This window comes from Drosophila erecta, unplaced genomic scaffold (assembly GCF_003286155.1).
Source record: "Drosophila erecta strain 14021-0224.00,06,07 unplaced genomic scaffold, DereRS2 tig00000000-arrow-pilon, whole genome shotgun sequence".
In the NCBI taxonomy this organism is placed as follows: domain Eukaryota; kingdom Metazoa; phylum Arthropoda; class Insecta; order Diptera; family Drosophilidae; genus Drosophila; species Drosophila erecta.
In genome coordinates, this window is record NW_020825194.1 from 18,447,891 (window position 1) to 18,474,820 (window position 26,930).

At 42.9% G+C, this 26,930-nt stretch overlaps 1 protein-coding gene across 1 annotated transcript; it reads left to right on the forward strand.

The window, feature by feature from the left end:
- The first annotated feature begins 168 nt into the window (after window positions 1–168).
- LOC6552773 (protein kibra) lies at window positions 169–26,851 on the forward strand. The gene is made up of 9 exons (XM_001979922.3): window positions 169–1,134; window positions 21,507–21,805; window positions 22,003–23,632; window positions 23,706–23,886; window positions 23,952–24,345; window positions 24,408–24,719; window positions 24,781–24,901; window positions 24,965–25,174; window positions 25,235–26,851. Exons 1-9 carry the CDS (start codon window positions 875–877, stop codon window positions 25,677–25,679), a joined length of 3,852 nt encoding a protein of 1,283 aa, XP_001979958.1. The 5' UTR covers window positions 169–874; the 3' UTR covers window positions 25,680–26,851.
- The last annotated feature ends 79 nt before the right edge of the window (window positions 26,852–26,930 follow it).

The window sequence follows — 26,930 nt, forward strand, 5'->3', positions numbered from 1 at the left end:
ACTAATCCTACAAGCCAAATAAAAATCGTCCAAGAAAGAATCGAATAAATAAATAAATAAACCTTTTACAGTGGCATCTTTGCGCCCCGTCAATACAGCCTATAATATCGATATCAAGCAAGTCATCGAAGAACATCGCCGCGTACATATCGATATCCGATCGATGTTTTTTGCTGCACCACTAGCAGCGAACGTTACCAAAACAAATTCCGAATCCAAATCGGACGGTCATCAAGCGCGCTACTCGTGTTTTTTGCTGCTCCCCCAAGGAATTCCGGAACCGAACTGATCGGCGACGGCGCGAACTCACTGAACTGAAGTACATATTTTTTTGTGAACCACCAACTGGATGGTTGGATTGGATTATCGTCGTTAATTAGTTTCAATCAGGCGAAAATAAGAAAATCAGAAAAGGAGTCCAAACGCTTGCAGCAACAACAAGAAATGGAAAGAAGCAGCACCAACTGTGAGCAGTGATCGTGCGCTTGTGTTCGTCCCCATGTGTGTGCGTGTGTTTGTGCTGGAATGGAATGCAGTTACGAAAAAAGTAAATAAATAATTGAGAGCGCGCCCGCGCTCTCCCGCTCTTTCTCCCCTGCGCGCGTGTGACGAGTGGCTCGGTGTGTGCCAGTGCGCCCGTGTGTGTGCGCGCGCGTGTGTGTGTGTGTGTCGGTTCGGTCTCCATTATCGCCGGAGCAAAAGAAACGGAATTGAAATGTCTTTGCTAATGTAAACAGCGCAAAGAGAAACCCCCCGAAAAAAGAAGCAAACGTAGATAGCGAAAAGAAAGAAAAGGCGCGCGTCGGGTGAAAAATACAGCAACAACGACGTTTTCTCAGACTCCCCAAAGTACACAGCGAGAAACACAGCTAAGATGCCGAATCTGCAACAAACCGCATCGCAATCGCAGCATCATCTGTATCCCCCCCACCTGCGTCCCCACCACCACCACCAACAACAACAACACCATCAACAGCAGCAACAGCAACAACACACGCATCATCAGCAGCAGCAACAGCACCACAGCGATTTCCCACTTCCCGATGGCTGGGATATTGCCAAGGATTTCGACGGCAAGACCTACTACATAGATCATATCAACAAGAAGACCACCTGGCTGGATCCCAGAGATTGGTAAGTGCTCCAAACAGATCTCAGATATCGTTACACAAATAGCTGCATTTGGAAAGTTAGTTCAAAACTTGTTAGGCCTACTAGAATAGTTATCAGAAAAAGTTATTCAATAGATGCCTTGAAAATAGCATTTCAATTGTATTAATACCCCTTAGAAAACCTTATTGCCTAATGGCTAATAAGTGAAGTGGACGATTCATTGAGACTCAAATTCAGATAGAATACAATTCTGGCCAAGTTGTAAGTGGCTTACAGTAGCATAATACTCAGGTGAGAGATCAGCAGCTCACTCATTCAGGAAGCTCCGGCCAACAAGCTGAAAAAAACCCATATAAATTCCGATTCCGAAGCGCTCTTGAACCGGAAAGAAAAGGTGCGTTCTGCAGCTGTGTGTGTAAAGGAATGCGATCGGCGGAGGCGAAAAGAGGCAAAAAAAAAAAATGAAAAAAGGAAAATAAAATAAAGAGGCAAGAGGCAGCAGCAGCGAAATAAATTACATATTTTAAACAAGGCAGCGGCAGCAGGCAAAACAAAACGGAACGGAACGGGGGAAAAACTTGGAGTAAACATTCCGATGCGATGATTAAGACTCCGAATATAACTGAACTGAACTGAGAGTGGCAACAAACAAAAAAAGGCTTGTAAAGCCAAGGAAATACAAAAAAAAAATAAAACGAGAGAGAGCAAAAGTTAAATAAAGCTCGGCGAATGATCTGTAAAATAAAAGGAAAACAAAACCAACAAACTCATACGTAATGAGTGCGAGAGAGCCAAAAGAGAGCGAGCGAGAGCGCTGCGATCAGGCCATGTATCTCATAGATACATTTTAGTTTGCCGTTCGCTCACATTTTTTGTCTTCCCTCTCGCTCGCTCTTGTCTCGCCCCTCGCCGCCGCCCCACTCGCCATCTCTGTCTGTCGCTTTGCCCATAAACAATTGCAAAATGTACGTAGGAATTTTTGCAGTTTCGAAATAATTGATTTCTGAAATTCTTCGCCCTCTCTTTCGCTGAGTTCAATCTTTCGATTTTTACAGATAGAGAAAATAGTGGTGCGCTATTAAATGGATTTTCTATCTTGAATTGCTTTATACCAATGTACTGCCTTTCTGCAGTTAAGGAATATTCTTTACACATGTGCCACTTTTCAAAAATGCAACTTTAGGCTTCAAGTGATTTATTGAACGACTTTGGGAAACATCTTATCGTTTTCTTCCAGTGCATTTCTATCTGTGTACGCCTTATTGTTTCAGTTCGTTTGGGGCTGTGTGCGCTTCACGCTTTCAATTAACACAAACATTCCCTTTGTTTGTTTCAAATTGCATGGACATTGTTGAAAATGTTTCACTGAATTAAGCGTTGTGGAATTTCAGCATTTCCCCACCCCTCCAATCCGCCCCCCTTCGAAATCGAAACGAAACATCTGCGCATTTGCTAGGGTTATGCATCAAGTAGATTATACATACATATATGCACACATGTCGTACGAATGTCTGCCGATCGAATGTGGGCACAACAAAGCGGCGATCTATGTGCGTTATGTTCAGATTTCGGGGTTAAAGAGGGGTTAATGTATAGCTTGAAGGATCTTAAGGGATTTAATGGTAGAGTTAGCCGAATGCGATCTATAAGAAATTGTTAATTGAACATAGCTCGGAATAGCACATATATAATTGTTAGATTTGTATCTTCTGAGTACATCTGCGAAATACAATATTTTCCAACATAGTTTCACCATTTCTATTGAGCAAACCAAACTACTTAAAGCTGTACTCCCCTTATTGGTATTTTGCCCAGTCGCGCATATTTTGTATCCAAATCATCTACGCTTTTTGGTCCCCTCTTCGTGTGTCTATCGATCCCCCGCCCCAACACGCAGTGCTATTGAATTTTCAAAATTGCTGCCGGTAGCGCGCAAAAATTCCAATAAACCATAAATAAATTTCTACAATAAAGCGAAGCGAGCCAGGCCTCGGGCGGCCTTTAAAGGCCTCGCCACGTTTCGAGCACAGCCAACAGAAATCACTGAAAAAATAAATATCTATTCCAATATGAGTATGCAAGGTCGAATTATCGATACCCTTGAAATATTTTACCGATAATTGCTTGGCCGGCTTTGGCGCACATTTTCTAAGGTTTTCTAAAATTAAATACTTTTTACAGAAGATTCTGCTTCTACTCTACATATGTAATTTGTAAGTTCAGGGTTATTTTCGACTAAATCGCAAGCAATATAAGAGTAAATTAATTAATTACATGACTTTTATTTGTAACCTAATAAAATAAATGATTAATCCCATGGAATTTTGAATTCGCAGCGTATTTAACTTGAGTTCATTTTTCACTTGTACGTACAGCATTTCGACGGGCGGTATTTTTTGTGATTTCGTTGCTGTTGGCTCTCTTTTGTTTTTTGTATAAACAAAAGTTAACAACGACTTGACTTGGCCATGCGATTTGGCATTTTTTCGACGCCGTCTTCTTCTTTCGCTGCTCACATTTTTTCGCAAGTTTTTGTGTATTTCTTACCAATTGTTTAGCCACAAACAAGGCGGCGACATAGTGGAATATTTTTCGTGTGCGTTTTTAGACAGAAAACGTGTTTGGTGACAGTATTTCGATCTATTCATAGGAGCTACAAAAAGAAATAACCAAAAAAGCACAGGGAAAAATTCAAAGTATAATATAGCAACAAATTCGGTTGGCTACCAGTCGGGATTGGGATAGTGACTCGAACTCGTTTGTTTTACATAAACTCAAATCGCCGCCAAAAAGGCCTAGCGAAAGCGGTTAACGATCGCTGTCATAAGTCGGACAGAGTGGCGCCAGCGGCGGGGGCTGTGCTTGAGTATCTGCATCCGATCGGTAGCACAGAAAACGTTATAAAAAAGCAATAGGTGCACCGAAAAAAATGGGATTTTCTTAACAGAGCGGAATTTCCTAACAAGTGGTAGGAATGAATACATTTAGAGTAACTAATAAATGAAACTTTACCAAGTTGAGTTGCTAACTTAAGCCTACCCTGAGTAAGTTGATTTTTTCTCGCTGTGCACTCTACTTCCAACCAGATTGTAGCGTTCTAATTCCACCTGTGGCATTTTAATGCGAGAGCGGACAATCGAGCCGTTGGTTCGATGGATCGCTGGATGGCCAATCCGGCTGGATCGGCCAATTGCATAAAGAACGCAAATCGGGCGATCGAAACAAGAGCTGAAAAATAGGGGAGAGGCGTGCATGCGTGTGCTGCCAGGCATTATGCATTAGATGTGGCGATTTCTATCCGACTCAAAACGAGCTACAAATTTGCATAAAATTCAATTTGGCTTTTGCAGCGAAAGATGCCAGCACATGTACGCGTATGTACAAAGCTATATATATATGTATATATAACTATCCGTATATATCTATATATATGTCTATATAGATGTATATATATCTGCGCTGGCCTGTACATGTATAGCAACTTGGAAAGCTGCAAAACGGCATTTTTCCTTTAATAAATTGCACAAGGCAATGCAGCAACAACAGCGGCAGCAAGAAAAGTGGAAAGAATGCAGATGCAATTGCCGTTTGCTGCTGCACCTACAGTGATAAATGCCATAAAAACAATGTCAAAAGATTGCAAAACAGTTTTTATTGCACCCAAACGCATTCAGGTGTGTAAGTAAGCAAGTAGGCAAAAGATAGTTGATGAGTTGTTTAATACATTGTTTTACTTCTTATATAAATCAATGAATACGCTTAACTGATTCAGCTTTTGTATTACTATTGCAACTTCATTACAACAGCAGTGGCACTTAGGCAATAACCACTGTACGCGGACAACAGATGCAGATACACAGCAGCGGCAACAGGCAACAACAACGTGCAGCATGCATTGCATTTGTGCAACAAGTATTTCCACTTAACAACAGCAACAACAGGGAAGAAATTGTTGTTGCTGCTGTTGCCGTTGCTGCTGCTGCTGCGGCTGCTGCTGCTGCTGCTGCTGCTCCCTGCTGCAGTCGAAGTTGAAGCCGTGATTACAATTTGATTACGCGCATGAATGCAACGCGCGGCTTTGCCAGCAGCAACATTTTCTAGTTTGCTTGCTGTACGCGGCCCAAAGCGTTAAAAAATATTTTCTTTTGCACTTGCGATCAGCGGCAGCAGCATTTGCAGCACCAGCACCAGCAACTGCAACTGCAGCAGCAACAGCGACACTCGTTGGCCAAAGATAGGCACATGGGTACATAATGTATCTGACAGATACATAAGCGAACTTTAGTCGCTCTTTGCAGCACCGCATGTTTTGTCCATTTAAGCGTCTGTTTTTCCACCAGAGCCGCAGCTCGCTGCAACTTGCCACCAACTTGCAACTGCCATCTAAAAAGTGGCAACAACTTCCAGCCAACGACGACAACAACTTCCCAGCAACAACAACCACGATAACGACGGATCTGCAACGACTTTTCCTGTCTCGCACTTGTTGCATGTCAGCGGCGACGTTCTTCAGCAATCAACACTTGTGATTTTTATCAAGCATAATGATTTCCTTTTCAACATGTGCTAATTAAGAGGGTAGCAGGGAAAAGCGGGAAAACAAGCCAAGGGCTCGCCGCTTGCAGGCAGAAATAAAGTATGAAAATTTCAGTCCCCCAATATTAAAACTAAAAAATACCTCTGAAGCTATGTAGATTTTTTAGCATAAAAAAATTATATATATTTATAAAAAATAATAGTTATTCCTACATATATGTTTTTAGTACCCGATAAAAGTTTTTATGATTTAACGATGCTTTTGTGTACTTTCCTAGACTCTCTGAACTCAAATCACTTGCTTATTTTCTCGGTGTATCGCACCTTAGGCCCTGTGATTGTGACTTGGACTAGCCCCCTATTTTTTGCCATTTTTTCCCGTGAATCTCCAAGTGGCCAGCATATCGATTTATAATAATTCAGCTGTCATTCGCGCAGCTGAACAATTTTTCACTTACAGAAACTGCAGACGTGAGCAGAAAATTAAGTTACTCTACGCCCGGCGATTGTTGGCGATTTTTCAGTTGTTCACTTTTTAAGGTTTTTTGGTTTTTATTTACTCGCTTTTTGTTTTGTCGAGGAGACGTGGATAGGGCCGCGATTCTGGTATTCTGGTATTCTGGTGGCTCTTTGGCTCTTTGGTCTGGTTATTACTGGCCGAGGTTGTGGCTCGGAATTGGGATTCCGATTTGGATTTGTCTGTGGCTATGGCTTTGGCTTTGGATTTCGAGCTGGCTGCCTGCACGCGCGATCCGCAGGCATTTCGCTTATAGTATCTTTTTATTTCTTATTTTTTTTGTCGGTTTTTGTTTTTATTCGCTAATTTTGTTTCTGCACTCGTCTGCATGCCGATCCGATCGTCGTTGTATGGTCGGATTTTTGCCATATGCTGAGCTGGCTCTTGACGGATAATGATGTATGTACATATATGTAGATGCATATGTATATATTCCGTAGTCCATACGATAAATCTGTGCAAAGGTAGCAATTTTCCTCCATGGACGAGTACCAGTGCATGCGGCGATGAAAAATAATAAAGCAAGTGAAATGAAACGAAACGAAATCAAAATACAAACCCAGGAATGTGCACACTCGAGATAATTTGCTGTGAGATACATTTTCTTTTGTTGTTTTAGCAGGGTATTCGGTAAGACATATTTATTGTTTAGTGTACCCGATTCCTTTATCGGCTTATAACTGGAAGGTCCTTAACCGATTTATTAGTTAGTTTTCGCTCTTCTATAAATCTCACAAACATATGTGTGCAATGTTTGGATTTTCAAAACTAACAGATGCACTTTAATATCTGAAATGGCCTGACCAAGGGCGAACCAGGCATTTATTCCATGCCCCGAGCATATGTTTTATTTTTCCTCGCCTCGAATATTGCAGCTGCTCGCATGAGGTAGATACACTTGAAAGAAGCATTCAAACTGGGAAAAAGAAACGATTTTATAGGAGTGTAATCTTGATCTGCTATTTGAAAACACTTTCCCATGAAATACCACGCTCCGATGAAGGAGAGCCATCTCTACATCTCGATTTAATCGCTGGCAATTAATTGCCCTAATCAGGCACTGGACGCGCTCGGTGTGGACAATGGCATTCGCTGTAATCAGCTGTTCCGAGAGCTGCCATGACTAAATACTTTATGGGCTAACAAGAAATCCCATGCACAAAGCACACACTGCCACACAGCGTAGGGCATTCCATAGGAGGCCGGCTCTTAAGACGGGGATTTCAACTCCATCCCAGTTTCTGGTTTCTGGCCCTTTTGTTGGCTGCACGAAACTCTTGTATTATTTTTCAGTAGCACTTTCCGAATGCCATTTGAGTGCGCATAACATATTCTTAAGGTCTGCCCCAAAAGGCGGCAGATGCAGATGAATCTGCGGGGGGCTATGCGATGATTAAGCTGATGGCTTCTGCGCAGGCGCACGCACATTTTGTATTCGGCGCTCATTTGGATACCCTTGTTGGGGGTATGACTACTACTCTGTGAGGTTCTTGCAAAATAAAATATATATTTAAATACTACGTTGCGCTAGAATGGTTAGGGAAATTATGAATGGCAATTAATGAGTATTCTGAAAGAGGGAAAACAAGCTAACAACCCATTGAGCATTGTTGGGAAATGGGGAAAATGTAGGAAAATGAAAACTTAGTTCTACAGAACACGAGAAATAAATAGTCCTAATGTGTATAATTGCATATGTATTACACATTTTTCAAGCTTAGCTGATTTTAGATCGAAAGTAGTTTATTTTTGCAAGATCACTTCTGGAGAGTATTTCCGATTCTTGGTGTAGAAATGACTTGACTACTTCGTTTCTGATCTTGCTGTTTCTTTTCTCCCCACATGTATTTTCCTTTCTTTTTTTGTATCTTTCGGATGCGATGCAGCGAGTGCAGGAGGAGCATAATTAACATGGTGGGGAGGGGGCTGTGGCCGTGGTTGTGGCTGTGGAATGTATCTGAATCGGTAACTGTGTATCTCGTAGGTGTTCAAGTTGTTTGCTGCTGTTCGTTCAACTGTGGAATTTCGTTTTGTTGTCGAATTTATGGCCTAATGAAGTGATAAGGCAGGCAGAACGGGAGCGTGTTGGTGGGCAAGGGAGGGGCAGCGTGATTCGGTTGGCCATATGTGGACTTGGACTTTAGCTGTATATCGGCATTCCTGGGATGCCACTTAAAAATGTATCTGTATCTGTATGTCTGGCTGTATCTTTTGCGAAGTATCTTTGGGTTGCTGCTGTTGCTTTTGGTGTTGTGAGTGTGCTGCGTGCGCTGTCAAAATGTTTACCACAGCGCATAATTCATTCGCTCGTTTGCCCGATTCTTTTTGTTCGACTCGGCGCATTCTTGGGATACTTCAGCTGGAATTTATTGGTTTGTGGGTCAGGGCAAAAGAGCTCACCGATATGCAATCGCATTCTGACGCCGCTCGAAGGAATGTGAGCGAGAAAATACTCACATATATACATATGTAAATATATGCATACATATGTATATATTGTTGCAAATCGCAATTTTCTGCTGCTGTTGCTGTGCGGTTGAACGTACGATTGTATCTTTGTCACACGCCCATCTCTAGTTTACTATATCTACTGATGCAAGTACTGGTGGCACATAGGATGCACATTGCACATTGCACATGGGACACGGGATATGGCCTGGCCAACAAAAACCGGCTCAAAAGAGCGGAGTGGCGCGATTAAGTCGGCTGCAGAGTGCGCGAGAGCGTTGAAAAATGTTGATTAAACTGCTTAAATGCGCAAAGCTGACATTCATGTCAAAGCAACTGACTTTGCCTCCTGCTCTCGCATCTTGCAGCTTGCAGCTTGCATTGCCTGCCCCGGCAAAATATGTACATAAATAAGAACATTTTTATGGGCTGCATGTTGCTGCGGCATGGCAGCAGCAGCAACGCAGCAACAGCACAGCAGCAGCAAAAAATGTTGCCAAGCGCCTGGAATGTTTGCCAAATACAAAAAGCAAGGCGTAGCTTACATAGATACATACGTACACAGAGCAAAAAACTTGGCACTAGAGGATGTATTTATTATTCATATGAATAGATGTATTTAATACCTTAATTTACATATGTATATGTCCAACAAACTACTAAGCATCTTACCAACTACACAACAACTGAGTTGCTTAAGTTTAGTTTTACTACAAACTCTTTTTTTTTTTAATGGCTTGTGGACTTTCTTGTTTCCAGTGTACGCATGCAATGCTTTTTTGATACATACATTCGTAGTAGCTTTGGCATTTAAGGCAATGCGCGCATTGCTTTAATAAATGCATGCACACTCAAACACACAAACACAAGCAAATTGCATTCAATTGGTGCCGCTGCCGCAGTTGTGAGTTCACAGCAACTTTGAAATATTTTCCAACAGCAACAACTATCGCCGCAGCCTATTTCCAAGCACAAAATGCATTTACCCCGCCCCACGCCCCCCTGCATTCCCAGCAACCCCAGCCCCAACCCACCGACTTGCCAACCCAACGCCCCCTCGGCCGCCCCCCGCCCATTTCGATCGTTCGTTCGTTCAACTAGCGGGGACGGCAACTGCAACTGCAACTACGACGACGACATTGCTGCATAGTTGCTTGCCGCTCTTGCTGTATGTGCACTGCAAGAAAATAAAGTGAATTTAAGTCTATAAAATGTTGCATGATGATTTATATTACTCTTAGTAGGAGCGGTGCTTCAACTTTACTAATAACTCTTTTTAGATTCCAATGTAACCGTAATCTGCTTGTCTGAACTGAAAAGATCAAAAATCAATTTACTTTTATAGGCGCCGATTCTAATATGATCAATATTTTGAAATACTCTTTGTTGCGTCTTGTAATTCCCTCTCAACTTGTTTTTTGTTTTCAGTGTAATGTCGCTAGTGCTGCGCTTGCTGTTGTTGTTGCTGGGCTTGCCCCCAGCGCAGCTCTCTTGCGCTCTCTCTAGCTGCCTTTCTCCCTCCCTCCCGCTCCCGCTCGCAGCGATCACAACCATCTTGTGTTGCTGTTGTTGGTATCTTTTCATGTTCTGCTTTCCGTGCTCCTTCGCACACATTGCTGTTGCTCTCTCGCCGTGTTGTTGCTGCTGCTGTTGTTGTTGTTTCATAGCGTAAATAGCAAAGCTGCCCGTACAATTTTAGAAGAACTTGTCAAAACCGCATTCCTGAGCCGCAGCTATCTCGCTCGCTCTTAGTTGAGTGCTCGCTCCACCTCGCTCCTTCGCCTTCTCCCCTCTCTTCCTCTCTCTCTCTCTCGCTTTGCTGGAGGCAACATCGGCGCAGCAACAGCAACAACAACGACAAGCATTGCAACTGCAACGAGTTATTTATGCATGTTTGTTTATTTGTTTGCCTCGCAGTAAATGATCACATACACGCATTCCTAGATACACACATTCGCATGTGTGTGTGTGTGTGTGTGAGTGAGTGTGCGCGCATCTGCTGCCGCTAATAAATATTTTGTACAATTTGTATTTTGTCGCTGCCAAGAACAACAAGAACATCTAAATTGGCTTATATAATGCCAACTGCCGACGGCCCAAAATACATACACACATACTTATAAGCGCCGCATTTTTTCGTGTTTTCCTTATTGGACTTGAAACACGCGCCAGAATTCGATAAGTATCTTTTAATAACATTATGCAAATGTATCCGAAAGATGGCCAAAACTTGTTGGCAGCTGTAAAAATGTGTTTCCCAGATCTCAAATATTGACAATGTTTTTTTTTGAAACTTCACTAAAATAGTCCCACTGCTCAAATAAAAGTATTTACACTCTTGTCTTTGTATCTTAAGCAAAAAAAAGATTGAGGGTTCTATAAATTTTTATAAATTTAATTTTATAAACAATTTTGAAGACATTTTAAACTCCTCGAACAACTAATACTAAAGGAATAATACTACTGTCAAATTTCAAAATAACCAATTAAATTACTTATCTTTATGAGCCGACCCTGACCGCCATATTTTTGTACACAGCAACATTAGAACGCGAAACCGCAAAACGACCCACAAAACAAGAAAATACGAACAATTCTTTAATCAATAAAAGCCAATCGGTTATGACCACCTCCGCCGTCTGGCCAAAAGCAACAGCCAACGGACTAAAATTCCATGGTGGTATGCCACGAGCGCTTACCATAAAATTGGAAATCTTTCAAGTTCTTTTGGCATCGTTCGGTTTGGTTTTTCGGTGAATATGAATATCTGTTTGGGCGAGAAAACAAACAAACCGAGCGGGCCGAAATATGCCAGAAAAAGATATTTTGGAATTTGGTTTCGAATCGTTTTGTTTCGTTTCGAACGGATTTGTATAGAAATTATTGTTATGGCACATTAGGGAGAAATATGAAGAGGCGAGACGTAAAGAAGAGCTTGCATACATAATTTATTTAATGACCCGGCGTCAAAAATAACAGCGAACAACAAATTTGGCTACATTTTTGCATACTCCAACAAAAAATTAAACAAAAGCATATTTGTTTATAAAACAAAAGGCGAAATAAGACGGCATACAAAAGGAAGGCAACAAAACTAAATACGCCAAATAACAGAAATGTTAATTGGCCCATTTGACATGCGGCATTTTTTCGCCTTCGAGCCAGCTTTCATTCCGCTCATTATTATTATTTGTAGACAACGTTGAAAAGTATTTTTTAATGTTGCTGCTTTTGTTGTTGCCGAATGGCATGTAAGGCAAAAACAAAACCCAAAAAGAAAAATAATGAATAAATATTTGAAATAATTTTGGCCAAGATGTGAATTCCCAAACTGTCTGCAGAAACCAGCAAAGTATACTTATTTATTTATAGAAATACATATTTCTTTCGAGTATTTTCGTGCACAGAATTGCCAAAGTGTCTGCGAAAAGCGAATCGAACTCCTTGGTGAAAAAGTCTAACTTATTTGTTAATTATTATGTACATATGCTTGAAATACTCCACAAACTCTATGCAGGAGATACATTTGTTGATCTTGGCAATGCTATTGCTTTCATGTTTTTCCACGGAAGCATTTGAATTTCTTTTATGAGTCCCACAAACAAAAAGTATCTATTGAATTAAACGAATATTTTCGTGCATGTACACACAATTTGTGTATCGCCAAAGTGTCTGCCAAAAGCCAACCGAGTTTTGAGTGAAAAATCTCTTGCCAATTTATGTATGCACAAATGTTAAATGAAGCTCGAAATTCGCAAGCAAATCTTTCAAGCGAGTAGTATTCCTTTCACAGGAATGTATTCTGCACCACCCCTAGACGGCAATTATGAAATATTCATGCTAATCCATAAAGCGAAATGCTATATATTTACTTGATCTTGACAAGCCTATTCCTTTGTTGACTGCGCTCCCACAATTAAAGGGTGGAAGGCACTGCCATTTTTGCCATGGAAATGTACGAAATTCCCATCAAAAAGACCCCGCAGATCCAGATCCAGATCCAGATATGTAAGTGAAGTAAGTAAGTGCATATGCTTATGCATATATTCCCAGTATTCTGGGTTCAATTCGAACACACACGACCCCATGTCTCTGGAATGCGGGGCCCCAACACAATGGAATGGCATGGTATCGTACGGAATGGAATGAAATGAAATGGTATAGGGGGCTAGGGGATGGGGCTAGGGAACTTCCCCTGCTCTGCTGCATTATTGCGGGCTAAATTCTATCAGATACGATACCCGCAAGTATGACGATCGGGCGAATATAATTTCGAGGCGGAGACGTTGACGTCGTTCAGTTTGCGATTTGCGTTCGCGTTCGCATTCACGTTTTGCATTCGTATTTTTCGCCTTATTTTCAATATATTCGACATGTGTTTGTGTGCTCGATCTGTATGGGACAGTATTGCCCAAAATATTAAGTTCCAAACACATATTTCGAGTGTGAGGGGTTATCTTTCTAAGCTGGGAACTTTTCCATCGATCAACTTTTCATATGCAACTTTCTAGTTTTGGCAGACAGCTTCGGCTAGCCCGAACATAAAACCAATGGAATATCGATTTTTGATAAATCGAAACTTCTATTATTCTGAACTTGTCTGTAATATTTATATATGCATATGGGCTACAGACACATGTAGGTACATACATATGCGATCTCGCCTCGCTTGGCGCACAGTCGCTCGGCTGCTCTGGTATGTGAAGGTCGCAACAGTTGTTTTGTTAATGACAGAGTACAACCACGATCGAGGGGCCAACAACTACTACTGCTGCTCACACATAAGAAATAGCAAACACGAGATGGCTTACGGCTATTAGCCGAGCAAACGTAAACTAAACTTTGCAGTTGCACACATCTTCAAAAAATAACAGAAAGAACAGACGAGGCGAGAATAAAAACAAAGGGGCACACAATGTATCTCCATCTTGGGGTTCTTGGCCATGCATCTACTTTGGCGATTCCCGGAACAGACTAATGTCAGAAAAAAAATGTCAAGAAAAATGCACAGGTGGACAGTTTGAAGTCTGAAAAGTTTACCAAAAACAAGAAGAATGCGAACGCCAAAATCCAAAGCAAAACAAACTTTGCATTTGTTCTTGATGCTGCCAAGGTTTCCAACACACTCACAAAATTAGTAGGAATTCTTGTGAATATATCCATATGCATGTGTGTATCTATGTAAGTTAGGATCGGTTGGAAACATTTTGGCATGATGTTGTACCATGTGGGCGGGAGAAATGTTTCCGAGTTGTCGTGTCGAATTTAAATCTTTTATAATGCGCATTCCAAGAATTCTTGTTGACGTATTGAATACCGTTGCGCATATTTCCCAAAAGCCACCGAACATCGAAATTTAAAATGCTTTCACAGCGTTACAAAATGGATTACCAAAAATATTTATTTTACAGTAAGGAGCACAAATTTATGGCTGTCGTGCGTTTTAGCCAATTTGGCTGATTAAAATCTAATAATGGCGTGATGTTCCAAATAGCACTCTTCATTCACCAACCAATTTGGTTATCAGTTGTATTGATTTAATCTTTTTTGAGGCCATAAATACACCTTGATGGAAAAGTTTAGTCTTCATTTACGAAAGTGAAGAATTCCAAAGTTATGATAGGTAAATTAGAGCTTGATAACTGGCCTCTATGATAACTGAAAGTATCTATGGGGTACACATTTGTGCAGATACATTTCATTTGGTGCAAAGAAGAGTAAGATACATATGTATACATTTTCGCTGCCAGAGATCGTCAGTCAACTGTGCCCCTTATAAATTATGCATTTGGAATAATTCTGTGAATTTGTATCTGCCATTTAGCTTTCGAATTTTTTGGCAATTACAGTGGACGCAAATAGAATGCGAACCTCGCACAATCAGAGTCGCCATCGCCATCGCAATCGCAAAAGCCAAACGCAAACGCCCGTCAACAGGTCATTAAAAATCATAAATTTCAATTTAAGTTTACTTTACTTTGGCTTTGGCTTCGGCTTCGGATTTTGGATTTTGCCATGAGCGGCCAAAGTGGGCGCTCTTTGCATACGTTTACTTGGCTGTGTGTTTGTTTATGTCCATGTATAAATTCTATGAATTTTTTAATAGTTAATTTGTATGCAGTCGGCGTGCTCATGGCGCAAAAATTTATTTCAATTGTTCACTTTGGAATTTATGGCAGACATTTTGTGATTTCGAAATGTGAAAGACGACGAGTCAAAAGTTTGTTGTATTTTCTGAGAGCTTTGAAGATGGATAAGTTCTTCTGGGCCGTCATGTTTTTTATTTCTTTCTTTCGATGTGACTAATGTGAGATCAGCCCACGCAACTCGGAATCGAATGGGGCCCTGGGGTCTGGGGTCTCCGGATTCCGAAGTCCGTAATTGACACCCACTTGCCGAGCCGAGTGGGTTGTAAGATATGTGGAGCGCAAAAGCCCCGGAATCCGTGTATCCCATTGGCCAGATTGTAGAACACTTTCCTATAGAGATAGGCGACCCAAAAGAAATAGAAAAACCTCCGTCTTATCTTGGCTCAACGCATGCGCAGTTCATTGACATTTTCTCGGGTTTTTTGATTTCTTGTGTGTGGTGGGGGGGGCCTGAAATATTTAAAGTATTCATAGAGACGCCTCGTAAAATGCATTTGATAAGCTAAGCTTCACGCAAATCGGGGACAGGGCATTAAAGTGGTTTCCGCTTTTTATCGCGCCGGAAGGAAGTGGACGTGTGAGATAGACAAGATGCGAACAGGAAATGCAGCTAATATACACCACTTTTCCATCCACAAGTCCACTGCGAACACCACTTGAATGGGATCTGGTTAAATGAAAGGCAACGCACGGCAACAGCAACAGCAACAGCAAAAGCAAAAGCAAATACGACAACGACAACAACGAACACCGAATAACGAATAACGAACAACGAACAACAAACACCGAGCAACGCGATAAGATAAAACGATGTACGACCTTTATAGCGTAATTTGATTAAGCTCGAAAATATTTGTGAACAGATAATGGAACTGAGTCGAGTCGTCGGCAGAAGCAGGCAAATAATGCGAGCGATTATAATTAAACATTGTTTTTCACAATGAATCTTCCCTGAAGCATCTGTGAGATAGCGATCTTGAGTTTTGATTTGCTATGTGGGCCTTGCACTATAAATAGTTCTGGTTGCCCTTACTTTTGTGGTTACCCACTTCATGTCCTAAGTTTTGTTTTTATACAAGCAATCTGGGTGTAATCTTGGGGAAAGATTAGATGAGGTATTCTTAGGAACACCTTCTGACACGCCCATTTGAAGTCACGGACCCTTTTGCTATTTTAAACATTAGATACACCTCGCTTATAAGATTTAAACCTTAATGTACTTCCTTTACTTTACTGACCTTCGATAATGAAATCATCTTGATAATTGAATCGATGTCACTTGGTTGCCGGCATTGTTCAACAAATTATGTTATTTGGCACATATGATAACTAATATATATTATATTGATATGGCAAGTACTAGTTTAACCATTTACTTTGATAAGTCTTTTTAGAGTGACGTGCCTAACCTAATTATTGGACTATTTTGCTTGCCAACCTTTGAGTGTTTTTATCTTTGGCTGAATCACAAGCAATTTACAGCCGGTCTACAAAACTATTTCACAAGAGGCAGCTCACGGGGCATTTTGCTTCCTCATTCCTCATAGAGCATAACCCATTATAAAAGTATAGTATTTCTGAGATCGGCATGTCAAGGTGATGTTTGCTGAGCGCGCTCGGTCGGTCAGCCCCGATCAAATTGGGTTATAACGTGAAGATTATATGATTCTTGCATACATCAACTTGACATTAATTTCCCAAACCACTTTGAGCCGAGCTCGAATATAAACCGGAACACTTGCGGCTCCACTTGCGTGTTCGATGCCTCAGTTCCGCCACAGCGAAATAATTGAAATAGAGTAAATCCGACTACGGTGCTACGTGACTCGCTTGCGAAGTGGTCCAAGTCGAGTTGGGCCTATTTTTTCGCCCGTCTGCCTAATATTATGCTTATTTCGGACACGATCATTTATACCCAGCCCATACCCATGGCATTCGAGACTGGCTTGATTGACGCAGGCCTCGATTTGAATTGCTAAATGATCTCGCGGCTCTGGGGCTTGGGTTTGGGCTTGGGCTCTCAATGAATGGCCGGCTAATTTGTGAGATTCTCCCCGAAGTGAATTCATTAGGAGCTATTTTTAAAGAAATCAATTTGGAAAAGAATTTAAATTGACGGGGCCTTTCCGATTGAATCGAGCAGATAACAACTCAAACTTACAATGCATGGGCTTAGGCTCAAGAATTCCGAGGCGGAACTTGAATTGCGAACCTAAATAGAGGGGAGATAAGATAAAAAGCCATTGGGAAGAAAATATTATTGGGATAAATGGGTGAAGGGACTTGCTCCTGGCATTAAAGATTGAAGTACATAAGTGGTGGTAAATGTTTTCTGGATGATACGTGCCCTCAAGATAGACTTGTGTAGAATAGATAGTATTTATATAACGAACTCAGATTGCGAACCTAAAAGCAGAGTTGAGAACTACCATGAAAACATTAAAAGCCGTCATAAAGTTTTGCAGATTAAAGCAATTGACTAATCTGGTACTGGATTTGCTAAGCAGTTTGTTATGTTCAAATCCTATAATGAAAGATTTTTGATTTGCTGTTTATTGGTCATCAAATGGTCGACTCTGTAGACCATTTCTGACTGGTTATGGCCACGAATTAGCATAAAATCCGACGTGAACAGTTAAATAATATGCTTGATGTGTGCTTCGAGGTGTGTGTATGTGGTGTATATGGTTTGTGGGGCCTGCGAGAGCAGTTAACTTAAGTGCTGCCTAATGACAACTTTTGCTGGCCACTCGCCATCGCCATCGCCATCGGTACTCCATCGTCTTCGTTGTAGTTATACCCGTTCCTCGTGGAGTAAAAGGGTATACTAGATACATTTTAAAGTTTGTAAAAGGTAGAAGGCAGCTTTTCGATCCTATAAAGTGTTTATATTTCGGGATATCGCGAAACTGGGATATTTCTATTGATACTTAAAAGAGAAATCTTTCTCTTTGGCACTCCACGAGCTGAGTAATGGGTATCTGATAGTCGGGGAACTCGACTGCCGCGTCCGCTCTTGTTTTGTATTTTATTTTTTATTTTTATTTTCCCCTTGAATGCGCCATGCCATGCCCATGTTTCAGTCATATTGTGACAACGAAATTCATGCTGAAATATTTTTGGGCTGAAACTTGTTTTTCCTCATATTTCCCCCACCTTTTGTCATTTTATTTTTACTCTTTTTTTTTAAAGCGCGAATTTATTACAGCGCTTGGTCGAAGCTACGTCGCCGCGCCATAAATATTTTGTTTACAATATAATTTAATTTATGCAGATTTCTTGTCCGCTCTTTCGGCGGCCACGATCGTGGGCGCACAGGAGCGGCCACGAAAATAGGTTCTTCTCAAAGGCACAAGCACACATGTTAGATGCCTCTTTAAATTCCTTTTATGCTACAAAACCAATTATAGTTTTTGCGTAATTTAAAGGTCTCTGCTTAATATTTTTGTATAAATAGAGGTCTTTACAAATGCAACCATCTTTCATAATACCTAGTTCCTGAATCTTAACCAAAACCGTTTGTGCATGCCACACATGCATATCAAAGCCATCGCAACGCTCAATGTGGGCTATATGGTGAGTTCCGAGTTAACTGCTAAAAGGCCAACAAGTCGTTAGTCGCTCGTTAGCTGCCTTCCCCGTTTTTCTGCCAGCATCTGCAAAAGTGCCAATGAAGCCCTATTACTTGGTAACCGGTGCCACGCCCACTCGCCTCGCTTTCCATTGATTTTCTGCCGTTGAATTTCCTGGGTGGGGGGAGGGGTGTCTCTGCTGTTGCTGCTGATGTCGCTGAGGTCAAGCGCTAATGGAAAGCCCATAAAAATTGCATACGATTCTCCTATTGAGTTAATTAACTCAAACCGCCATAAAGAACGGCAGCCGTTTACCGAATTCAATTGCCGCACATGACACCTGTCCGTTGGGAAAAGGGGAGCCTCTGATTAAATGACAGGGTATGAAGTTCTCAAAGGTTCGGGGAATTTTATGCTCCCCAATGAGCTGTCTTTCCTCGGCGATCCGTCTGGAAAGATAGTAACATTATCTGTGGCCGGGATTTGCATTTCAAAACTGAGACCATAAGAGCTAATTACATAAAGGCATAATGAACTGGATGTTTTGCCTTTTTAGCTGTCATACTGTTACCATTAGGAGGCAGTACTTTAGTTTTCCTAATTATTTATCCAACAAATTTCGATGGAAGTAAAGCAAGCTGGCTAACTGTGCCGTTTACCTAACTTGGCTTACAGACGGCAGGCAAAACAAGAGGTTCGCTAAAAAATAAATACGAAATTTGTTGATCTGTAATTATGAAACCCCGTGTGTTGTTGACATCGACGACGGGCCAGAAAAAATCCACGACGACATCAAATCACATCAAACGTCGCCAAGTCAAAGTCATGTATTTTTCTGTATTTTCGCTGGCGATTGTCTTTGGCGATCGTGAGATCGCTTTTGTGTGTCAAATGTGGAGCTTTGGACCCCAGTGCACCGAATGACTAGAGACTGGCACATGTCTCCGGCTGCATTTGTGTATCAGTATCAGTTTATTTATTCATGCTCAGCTCAGCTCAGTTCGGTTCAGTTTCGCCTCGTATCTATATTTTATTTCTTTCCAACCCACTACTCTTTATGATTTCTGTGTCACTTGCCTTTTGTTTTGCTTTCGAGCTACGAGTGCAAAGTGGATGAACCTTGTTCCGTTTATTAAAGGCGGGCGTTTAATTCAATCAACTGCCATAAATACCCAGGCATAGATGTGAATACTACAAGTATATACATTCATACATATACATGTATATGGGCAGTAAGCTATCGCCAATGACTCTTTAATATCAATGGGAGTCCCTGTCCAAGTGCACGTTCGCATGAGAAGTTTGCCTTTGACGGTATACCCTTAGGTGAGGTATTCTTAAATGTTAAGTATTCTTAAATAAGCCATTCACTGGCTTTTTTTGTTATTATTGTCTTAATTTTAATCTTAAATTTTTTCTCACATTTTTATTGTACAAAGAAACGTGACATTGAGTCAACGAACTAAGAACTTGGTTTAGTATTTCAGCTCAATAGAGCAAATCATTTTTAGAGTGTTTAGAACACCCACTTGCCAAGGTTTTTCTACTTCATTCATTTTCCTCGGACGTCATAAGTCGCAATCTAAGATAATCAATCTATTAATTGCGGATTTTAGGATGTTTGCTCAACAAATAATGTCAAATAAAAACGCAGATTAACAAATCTAGTGTTAACAACCTGTTTAAACACATTATAGAGGTGCCTTGCTCTTCAAATTCAGAGGAACACTTGTATATATGTACATATGTGCAAGAAAATCTATAGTTGAGAATTAGTCAGCGGCCGTCTTCAGTGTGTTTATGTTTGGATAGCGCGGTATTCCAGTCAATCATAAACAAAATCGAGTCTTAGTCCCAGCTGCGCTAATTTTATTTTCAATTGCTGCGTCAACACTCGATTCCAGAAAAAGCCGCCGAGCCGAAAAATATGTCTAAAAACGCAAACAGCATGCAAAAGGCTCGTGGCCAGATATTCCAAGAAAATGCCAACCCAATCAGCAGACAGGCAACTGCAATCTGGATAATCTGTAAACAAATTTATATCTATGTACATATATCTCCGTCAGTCACACTGCGTTTTGGAACCACAAGTTAAGGGATACCATAAATAGAATTCTTCCACAAATCTATTGACGTAAACACCTATTTATTATATTTGACAGCTAATTAAAACAATCGACTGAAATCGATATTGTTGTCATCCACTGCGTATGAGTAATTTTATGAACCTCTTTGCAAATCAATCTTAAGTGGACATCTATGGAAAGTCAGAAATAAACCTAGGCGTACACTTAATTGTTGATGCCATACAAGAGAGTTTCTTTCTTTTATTGACAGAACCCCCGAGTATGAATGGCTAATATATTTATGTTCTTTGTATCGTTCGTTGAACTGCATGCCATAGAGCGATTTACAACACCGAAACGCACTGCCTCTGGCTATCTATCGCATATGGCGCAGATTTATCTGTATCTGAAGAACCTCCCGTCCTTAATGGCTGTGCGAATTCCAAAGCAATGATTAATTAACAGTTTGCCGAGGCCCTAATGAAAAACAAAAAGCCTGATACTCGCACATACATACACTCAATTGAGGAGACTCACAGATATATGGACAGTGAGATATGTGCCCCAGTGCGTATGCTCAACAATCAATCCATGGCGATTAGCAATTATCGTTGGAATGCGAAAATGCTGTTGCCTGATATTGAAATTGAGTTTCGCACAAAAAAACAAACAGAAGGGAGACGACGACGTTGACGACATCGTCGTCATCGGTTTAGGATTTTTCGTTATGGCTGTGGCACTTGTTTGCCCGCTGGTTTTGTTTTGCTTTCTTGCCGCACTATGCGAGTTATGGCCTCGATAAGATTAGACGTTCGCCAGCGGCATTTGGCAACAACAAACAGAGCGCGGACATTCCGCCGCATGGCTGCGGTAAAGATTGGTATTTCTGCGACACTCTTGGCCGCCGGAGACTGTGTTGCCCACTTTTACCCAAAATGCACACAGGAAATACCCGCTAATCTTATCGGAATTCGGAATTCCAAGCACTAACTGCCGTGGGAAAGGCTCGAGATACATCTTTCGGAGTGGTAGAAATTCGTAATGTTGGCCTGCAACATGTTTAACTTGTAACTAACTCGATTTCCCCATATCTATACCTTTGCAGCTACACAAAGCCGCAGACCTTCGAGGATTGTGTGGGCGATGAGCTGCCCATGGGCTGGGAGGAATCCTACGATCCGAACATCGGACCCTACTACATTAACCACCTGGCGCAGAGCACCCAACTGGAGGACCCGCGCCAGGAGTGGAAGACTGTCCAGGAGCAGATGCTCAGTGACTATCTGTCCGCGGCGCAGGATCAGTTGGAGAACAAACGGGAGATGCTCGACGTTAAGCAGCAGCGACTCCTTTGGGCCCAGGAGGAGTACAACCATCTGAAATTGGCAGCCAGCCGAAGCAGTCGTAAGTACTATTACCATCTATTTAAGATTAAGATTGTTCTTATCGCTTGTGGCATATTTTCGAATCAATAAATGACGAATCAAAACGAAAGAAACGGAGATGCTAGCCCTAAATCAACAAAGCACTTGAAGTGCTATTATTATTAACCTAATCGAAAATTTCCCAACGTGGAACTAATATATTTCGTTCATTTCCAGTGTGCTCTTCCTCCAGTTCGATGAGTCGCCACGATCCGGAACTACTGAGAGCCGATCTAATGTTGGCGCGGGAGCGAGTCCACCAGCTGAAGCAGGAGCTGACCCACATTACCAATGACATATCCTACACGGAACGCGGCATGAACACGCTGTATTCCGTGGGCGAAAAGATCAATGCTCGGGAAAATGGATGCTACGACATCGCCGAGGTTCAGGCGATTCGCGAGGAGATGCTCAAGGTGCACAAGTCGCTGGTTTCCGGCGAAAAGGTGCGCGAGGAGCTGATGCGCAGTCTGGTGCAGATCAAGAACGAGCTGGGTCGCCAGCAAATCAGCGAGGAGAACTCGGACCTAGCCTCGCCCTTCGACCGCGTGTGCGTGGCCAGCCAAACGGATCTGTGCGGATCATCAGGGGACAATCTGAACGGAGGAGCCCGTTTCGCGGAGATGGCCAAGACCAAGTTGCAGTACGCCGAGTGGCGCAAGCACATCAAGAAGCTGCAGCAGCAGCTGGCCGACCACGTGGAGCGCATTGAGCCGGGTCAACTGGAGTCGGACAAGGATCGCATTCTGCTCATCCAGGAGAAGGAGAAGCTGCTGAACGATTTGAACAGCATTTCGCTCAAGTCCCGCAGCGAGGAGGAGAAGCGGGTGATCCACCAGACGCGCCACAAGCTTGAGGAGGACCTCAAGGAGGCCTACGAAGCGAACAACACTTGCGTGGCCAATCGGCTGCGCTTCCACGAAGAGAAGCAGCTACTACTCGACAAACTGCAAGAGGCCCTGAAGTCCACCAAGTTGCTGGAGGAGCGCCTCAAGTCCTTCTCTTCGGAGAGCACCTTCTCCATAAGCAGTGGCAGTAGTCTCGGCTCCCTGTCCACGGCCAGCAGCAAGAGCGCCTTGAGTTTCACCGACATATACATTGATCCCTTTGCGGTGGACTCGCCCATTGATGTGGTGGATCTGAGACGTCGCTCGCAGAGATTGTTCCAACAGCACCAGCAACAGCGTCTGCTTCCCGTGCATCCCGTCCTGCAGCAACAGCAATCCGCGGAGGTAACGCTATCGCCTAGAAGCAGCCTCTCCATGGAAACGCCGCCCGCCTCGCCGATGAAGTATAACGCGGGAGCGGATCAGACGCCGCAGGCCCTCAAGGAGGAGCCCACCTATGCCAACGCTCTGCCCGCACCTCCTGCCTACACAGCCCCGCCCCCAGTTCCGATTTCCGGCGTACGAGCACGGCCCTACGACCTGGACTCCACTGTGCTGGACTGCATGATGCTGGAGGCCAAGCTGCAGAAGCTGAACATGGGTACCCCGCTCAACCTGGCTGCTGCTCCGCTGTCGCCCATTTCGGAGAAGCCCTCGCTGCTGGATCTGCCGCAGGAGATGCTCAGCCGATCGTCCTCCACTTCCAATACGCGATCCGTTTCGGCGGCGGTCAGCAATGAGTCCGTTGCCGGCGATTCCGGCGTCTTTGAAGCATCGCGTGCCCATCTGCCTCGAAAGGAACTGGCACAAGTGCAGATTGGACTGAAGTATCTGAAACAGGAAGGCGTACTCGTCGTCTCCCTGGAGCGGGCCAACAATCTTCTGGCCCTGTGGACTGCCTCGGCGGACAACTCACAGGTGTAAGTATAACCACATTCGAGAGGGATCTATTGCGTATACTAAATTCTAAATTCAAACTCGCTTACCTTATAGGTATCTCCGTGCTGCGTTGCTGCCGAATTCGCTGACATCCATTAGGACCAAGGCACTGGGCGATTTCCAAAAGCCTTTCTTTAATGATACATTCGCCGTGCCCATCACGCTGGACAAGCTGTTGACCAAGAGCCTGCAGGTGACTGTGGTCACCATGACTGGACAAAAGGAGGAGATTATTGTACGTATCATTAAAACAGCGATTTTTGTTTATTATCTAACTATTGTACATTGCCAATACTTTAGGGCACTGTGCAGATCAGCATGGCCGAGTTCAACCCAGAGGATTCCACGTTGAAGTGGTACAACGTGCTGAGCTCCAAATTCATTCCCAGCTTTGAGTCTCTGGACATTCCCTCCACCAGCGCAGCTGCGGCGGCAGCGGCCGTTGCCGCCAGCAATGCTCCAAGCAGTGGCAACAACCGGGAGGAGTCGTCGGATGAGTCCACCATTACCTCCTCCCAGACATCCACACTGACCAGAAACCAGGCGCCCTGCATGGAGCTGCAGGAGCAAATCACCGCCGAGCTATTGGAGCTGGGTCCGCTCAATGAGCCGGAGTGCAGCGACGACGATGACGAGGATGAAGAGGAGGAGTTGGATGACAAGCAGTTGGTCAGCGATGTCGGCCTAATGAACTGTAAGTTCAAGATATTTTCCTCAATAGTACATTTATTTATATAAAATATTTATCTCAAACAGCAAGCGGCATGCTGGATGCCTACCTACAAAACATGAAGCAGGAATTCGCCGACAAGGAGACGAACACTGACCGCGCCTATTTGCCGGAGAAATCCCGCGGCCAATCCCAGCTGATGGACGACAGGCCCGTGAAGCGATCCCAGACCTTCACGCCGTCCGCAGCGGTCAGCAAGAATCGCTACAACTGCCGACTCAATCGTAGCGACTCCGACTCCGCGATGCACTGCGGTGTGGCGCCCCACACTTTCCAACGCGGCGCTGCCGAACGACGATCCCTGCGCTTTCACACAAAGGCGCCCAAGTCGGTCACAAGTAAGTACCACAAGGAACACACCTCCTGTTTTGATATTTACTAATTTGGTTAATTCTGTAGAACTGCATCATACTCACATACCCCGCACCAGTTTGGACTTGGAGCTGGATCTGCAGGCCCAGCATAGCAAACTCTACTTCCTCAATGATCAAATCGCCAAGCTGCAGAACCTCAAAGAAGTGTAGGTTCTTTAATAGAAATGCAACATAAAGTGAATACCATAAGTAACTTATTTACCCAACAGCTTGCAGAAGGCCTGCGAAAACAAGGATCCCTTGGTGGCCGCATGGGCTATTGAAAACGAGGAGTTCCAACGCCTGGTGGCCCGCGCCGATCCTGCCAAATGCCCCGAGGAGCGCCAGCTGCAGAAGTTGCTGATGAAGACCGCCAAAGAGATCCACAAGCTGCGGAAGACCAAGGTGCCCAAGGGCTGTCCCGATTTGGTGTCGTTCAAGTAAGTGCTATTTGCACATGAGTTATGAAAAGCAGGTATTTTAATTTTCGATGCTTACAGGGAGAAGATCACCTTCTTCACACGCAAGGGCTTGTCGGTGCCCGAGTTGCCCAGTGAATTTACCTTGCCGGAAGCTAATCCCATCGAAGAAGAAGAGGAGGAAGAGGATGAGGATGAGTTCTACAATTCACCCGAGACGGCAATCGCCATCAACACGGCGCTGGTGGCTAGCAGCAACCGAAACAAGAATCTCAGTGAGCACCCACACAGATCCACCAGCGGGGCAGTGCCTAAGTTACCAGCACCAGTTGCTACTCCTGCTGCTACTCCTGCTGCTACTCCTGCTGCCACTCCTGTTGCTACTCCTGCTGCCACTCCCGTAGTTGCCACCGCTGCCCAACCCGAGGCTAAGCCAGCAGCCGCTCCAATTCCAGTTGCATCTAACGATGCCGAGCAACAGCGCTTCGACTACGTGGTGGATCGCAACTACGGCGTGGAGGTGTAGCCCCTTCCACAACGCCCCATCTTCGCTGTACATTTTTGTAATTAATGTAGTATTTATTTTCACTAAGCAAAAAGTATTTATGTGTATAAACAACTGATGTAACAAATATCTGTGCCTTATAGAGAACGTGAGAGAACGACAAGAACCATGCTAGAATGATATATCCACGCATAGCTATGCATTAGACCTAAGCCCATTATTGTAACTAGATTAGCCAAGCAGCCTAGCCCTAACTGCACCCAAAGTCAGTTGTACAAATTGACCCCCACTGATGACCATATGAAAGCAATTAGAGATAAAACCCACCAACCCGCCCCAAACAATTTGCCCCGCCCACAAAAAGGAAAACCAAGAAACAAGGAATATCAAACAATAACGCGCACATTGTGCGTTCAATGCCTTCAAATTCATATTGAAACCAACTGTATTCTTAAGACTTGAGCAAAATTATACGAATGTTTATGAATATTTTTATACGCAGTTAGTTAGGATAGTTTACCCAAGCCACATATACACAAAACGTGAGAAGAACGTAAAATATTTATTATACTGATGGATCGATCGACGTAGCGCTCGAATCCTGTCGCTTAGGTTAGTTAGCTTGCGTTTTTGTTAAGCTCAAAACGAATTCTTATACTGTAATTTTTTTTATAAAAAAATCCTATGCAAAAAAAAAACCAACCACACAAAAAAAGTGAATGTACCATATTAGATAATCGTCACTATGTTAACTATAAGAGCGCCTTTAACCCCCGACAATGCCACCATTGCATAAAGCGCATAAAAATGAGAAAAATATAAAATTAAACCTTGTTATGCTTTCCCAAGCGGACCTGTTAAAACTGTTGACTTTGAAACTGTGCCGTGGTGCACCGAGTTTGTATGAAATGAAATGAATTGAAATGAAATTACCCACAGCTCTAGTTTAGTTTAGGTTTTACACGTGTGTGTTTTCGGGCTCTATGCAAACTTTTGCTGTTGTTTATGTTTTCACTAACCAGACCCAGCCCCTACCCACCCCAAAATCTAGCAAGTAGTACGAGTAAACTGAATGAAAGTCGCCACACATATTTTTTCAATACCGTAGTAATTTTAGTTGTAATAAATTATATGAAAGTGAACCTGTATATTGTAATTGTGCAATAAACATAAAAAAACTGACATAACTAAAGTGAATGTGCCTTTTATTTCACCTTAAAGTTGGTGGGACATGGTTTGAAAAAAATATTTCTAAACTCTTTTCATTCCATC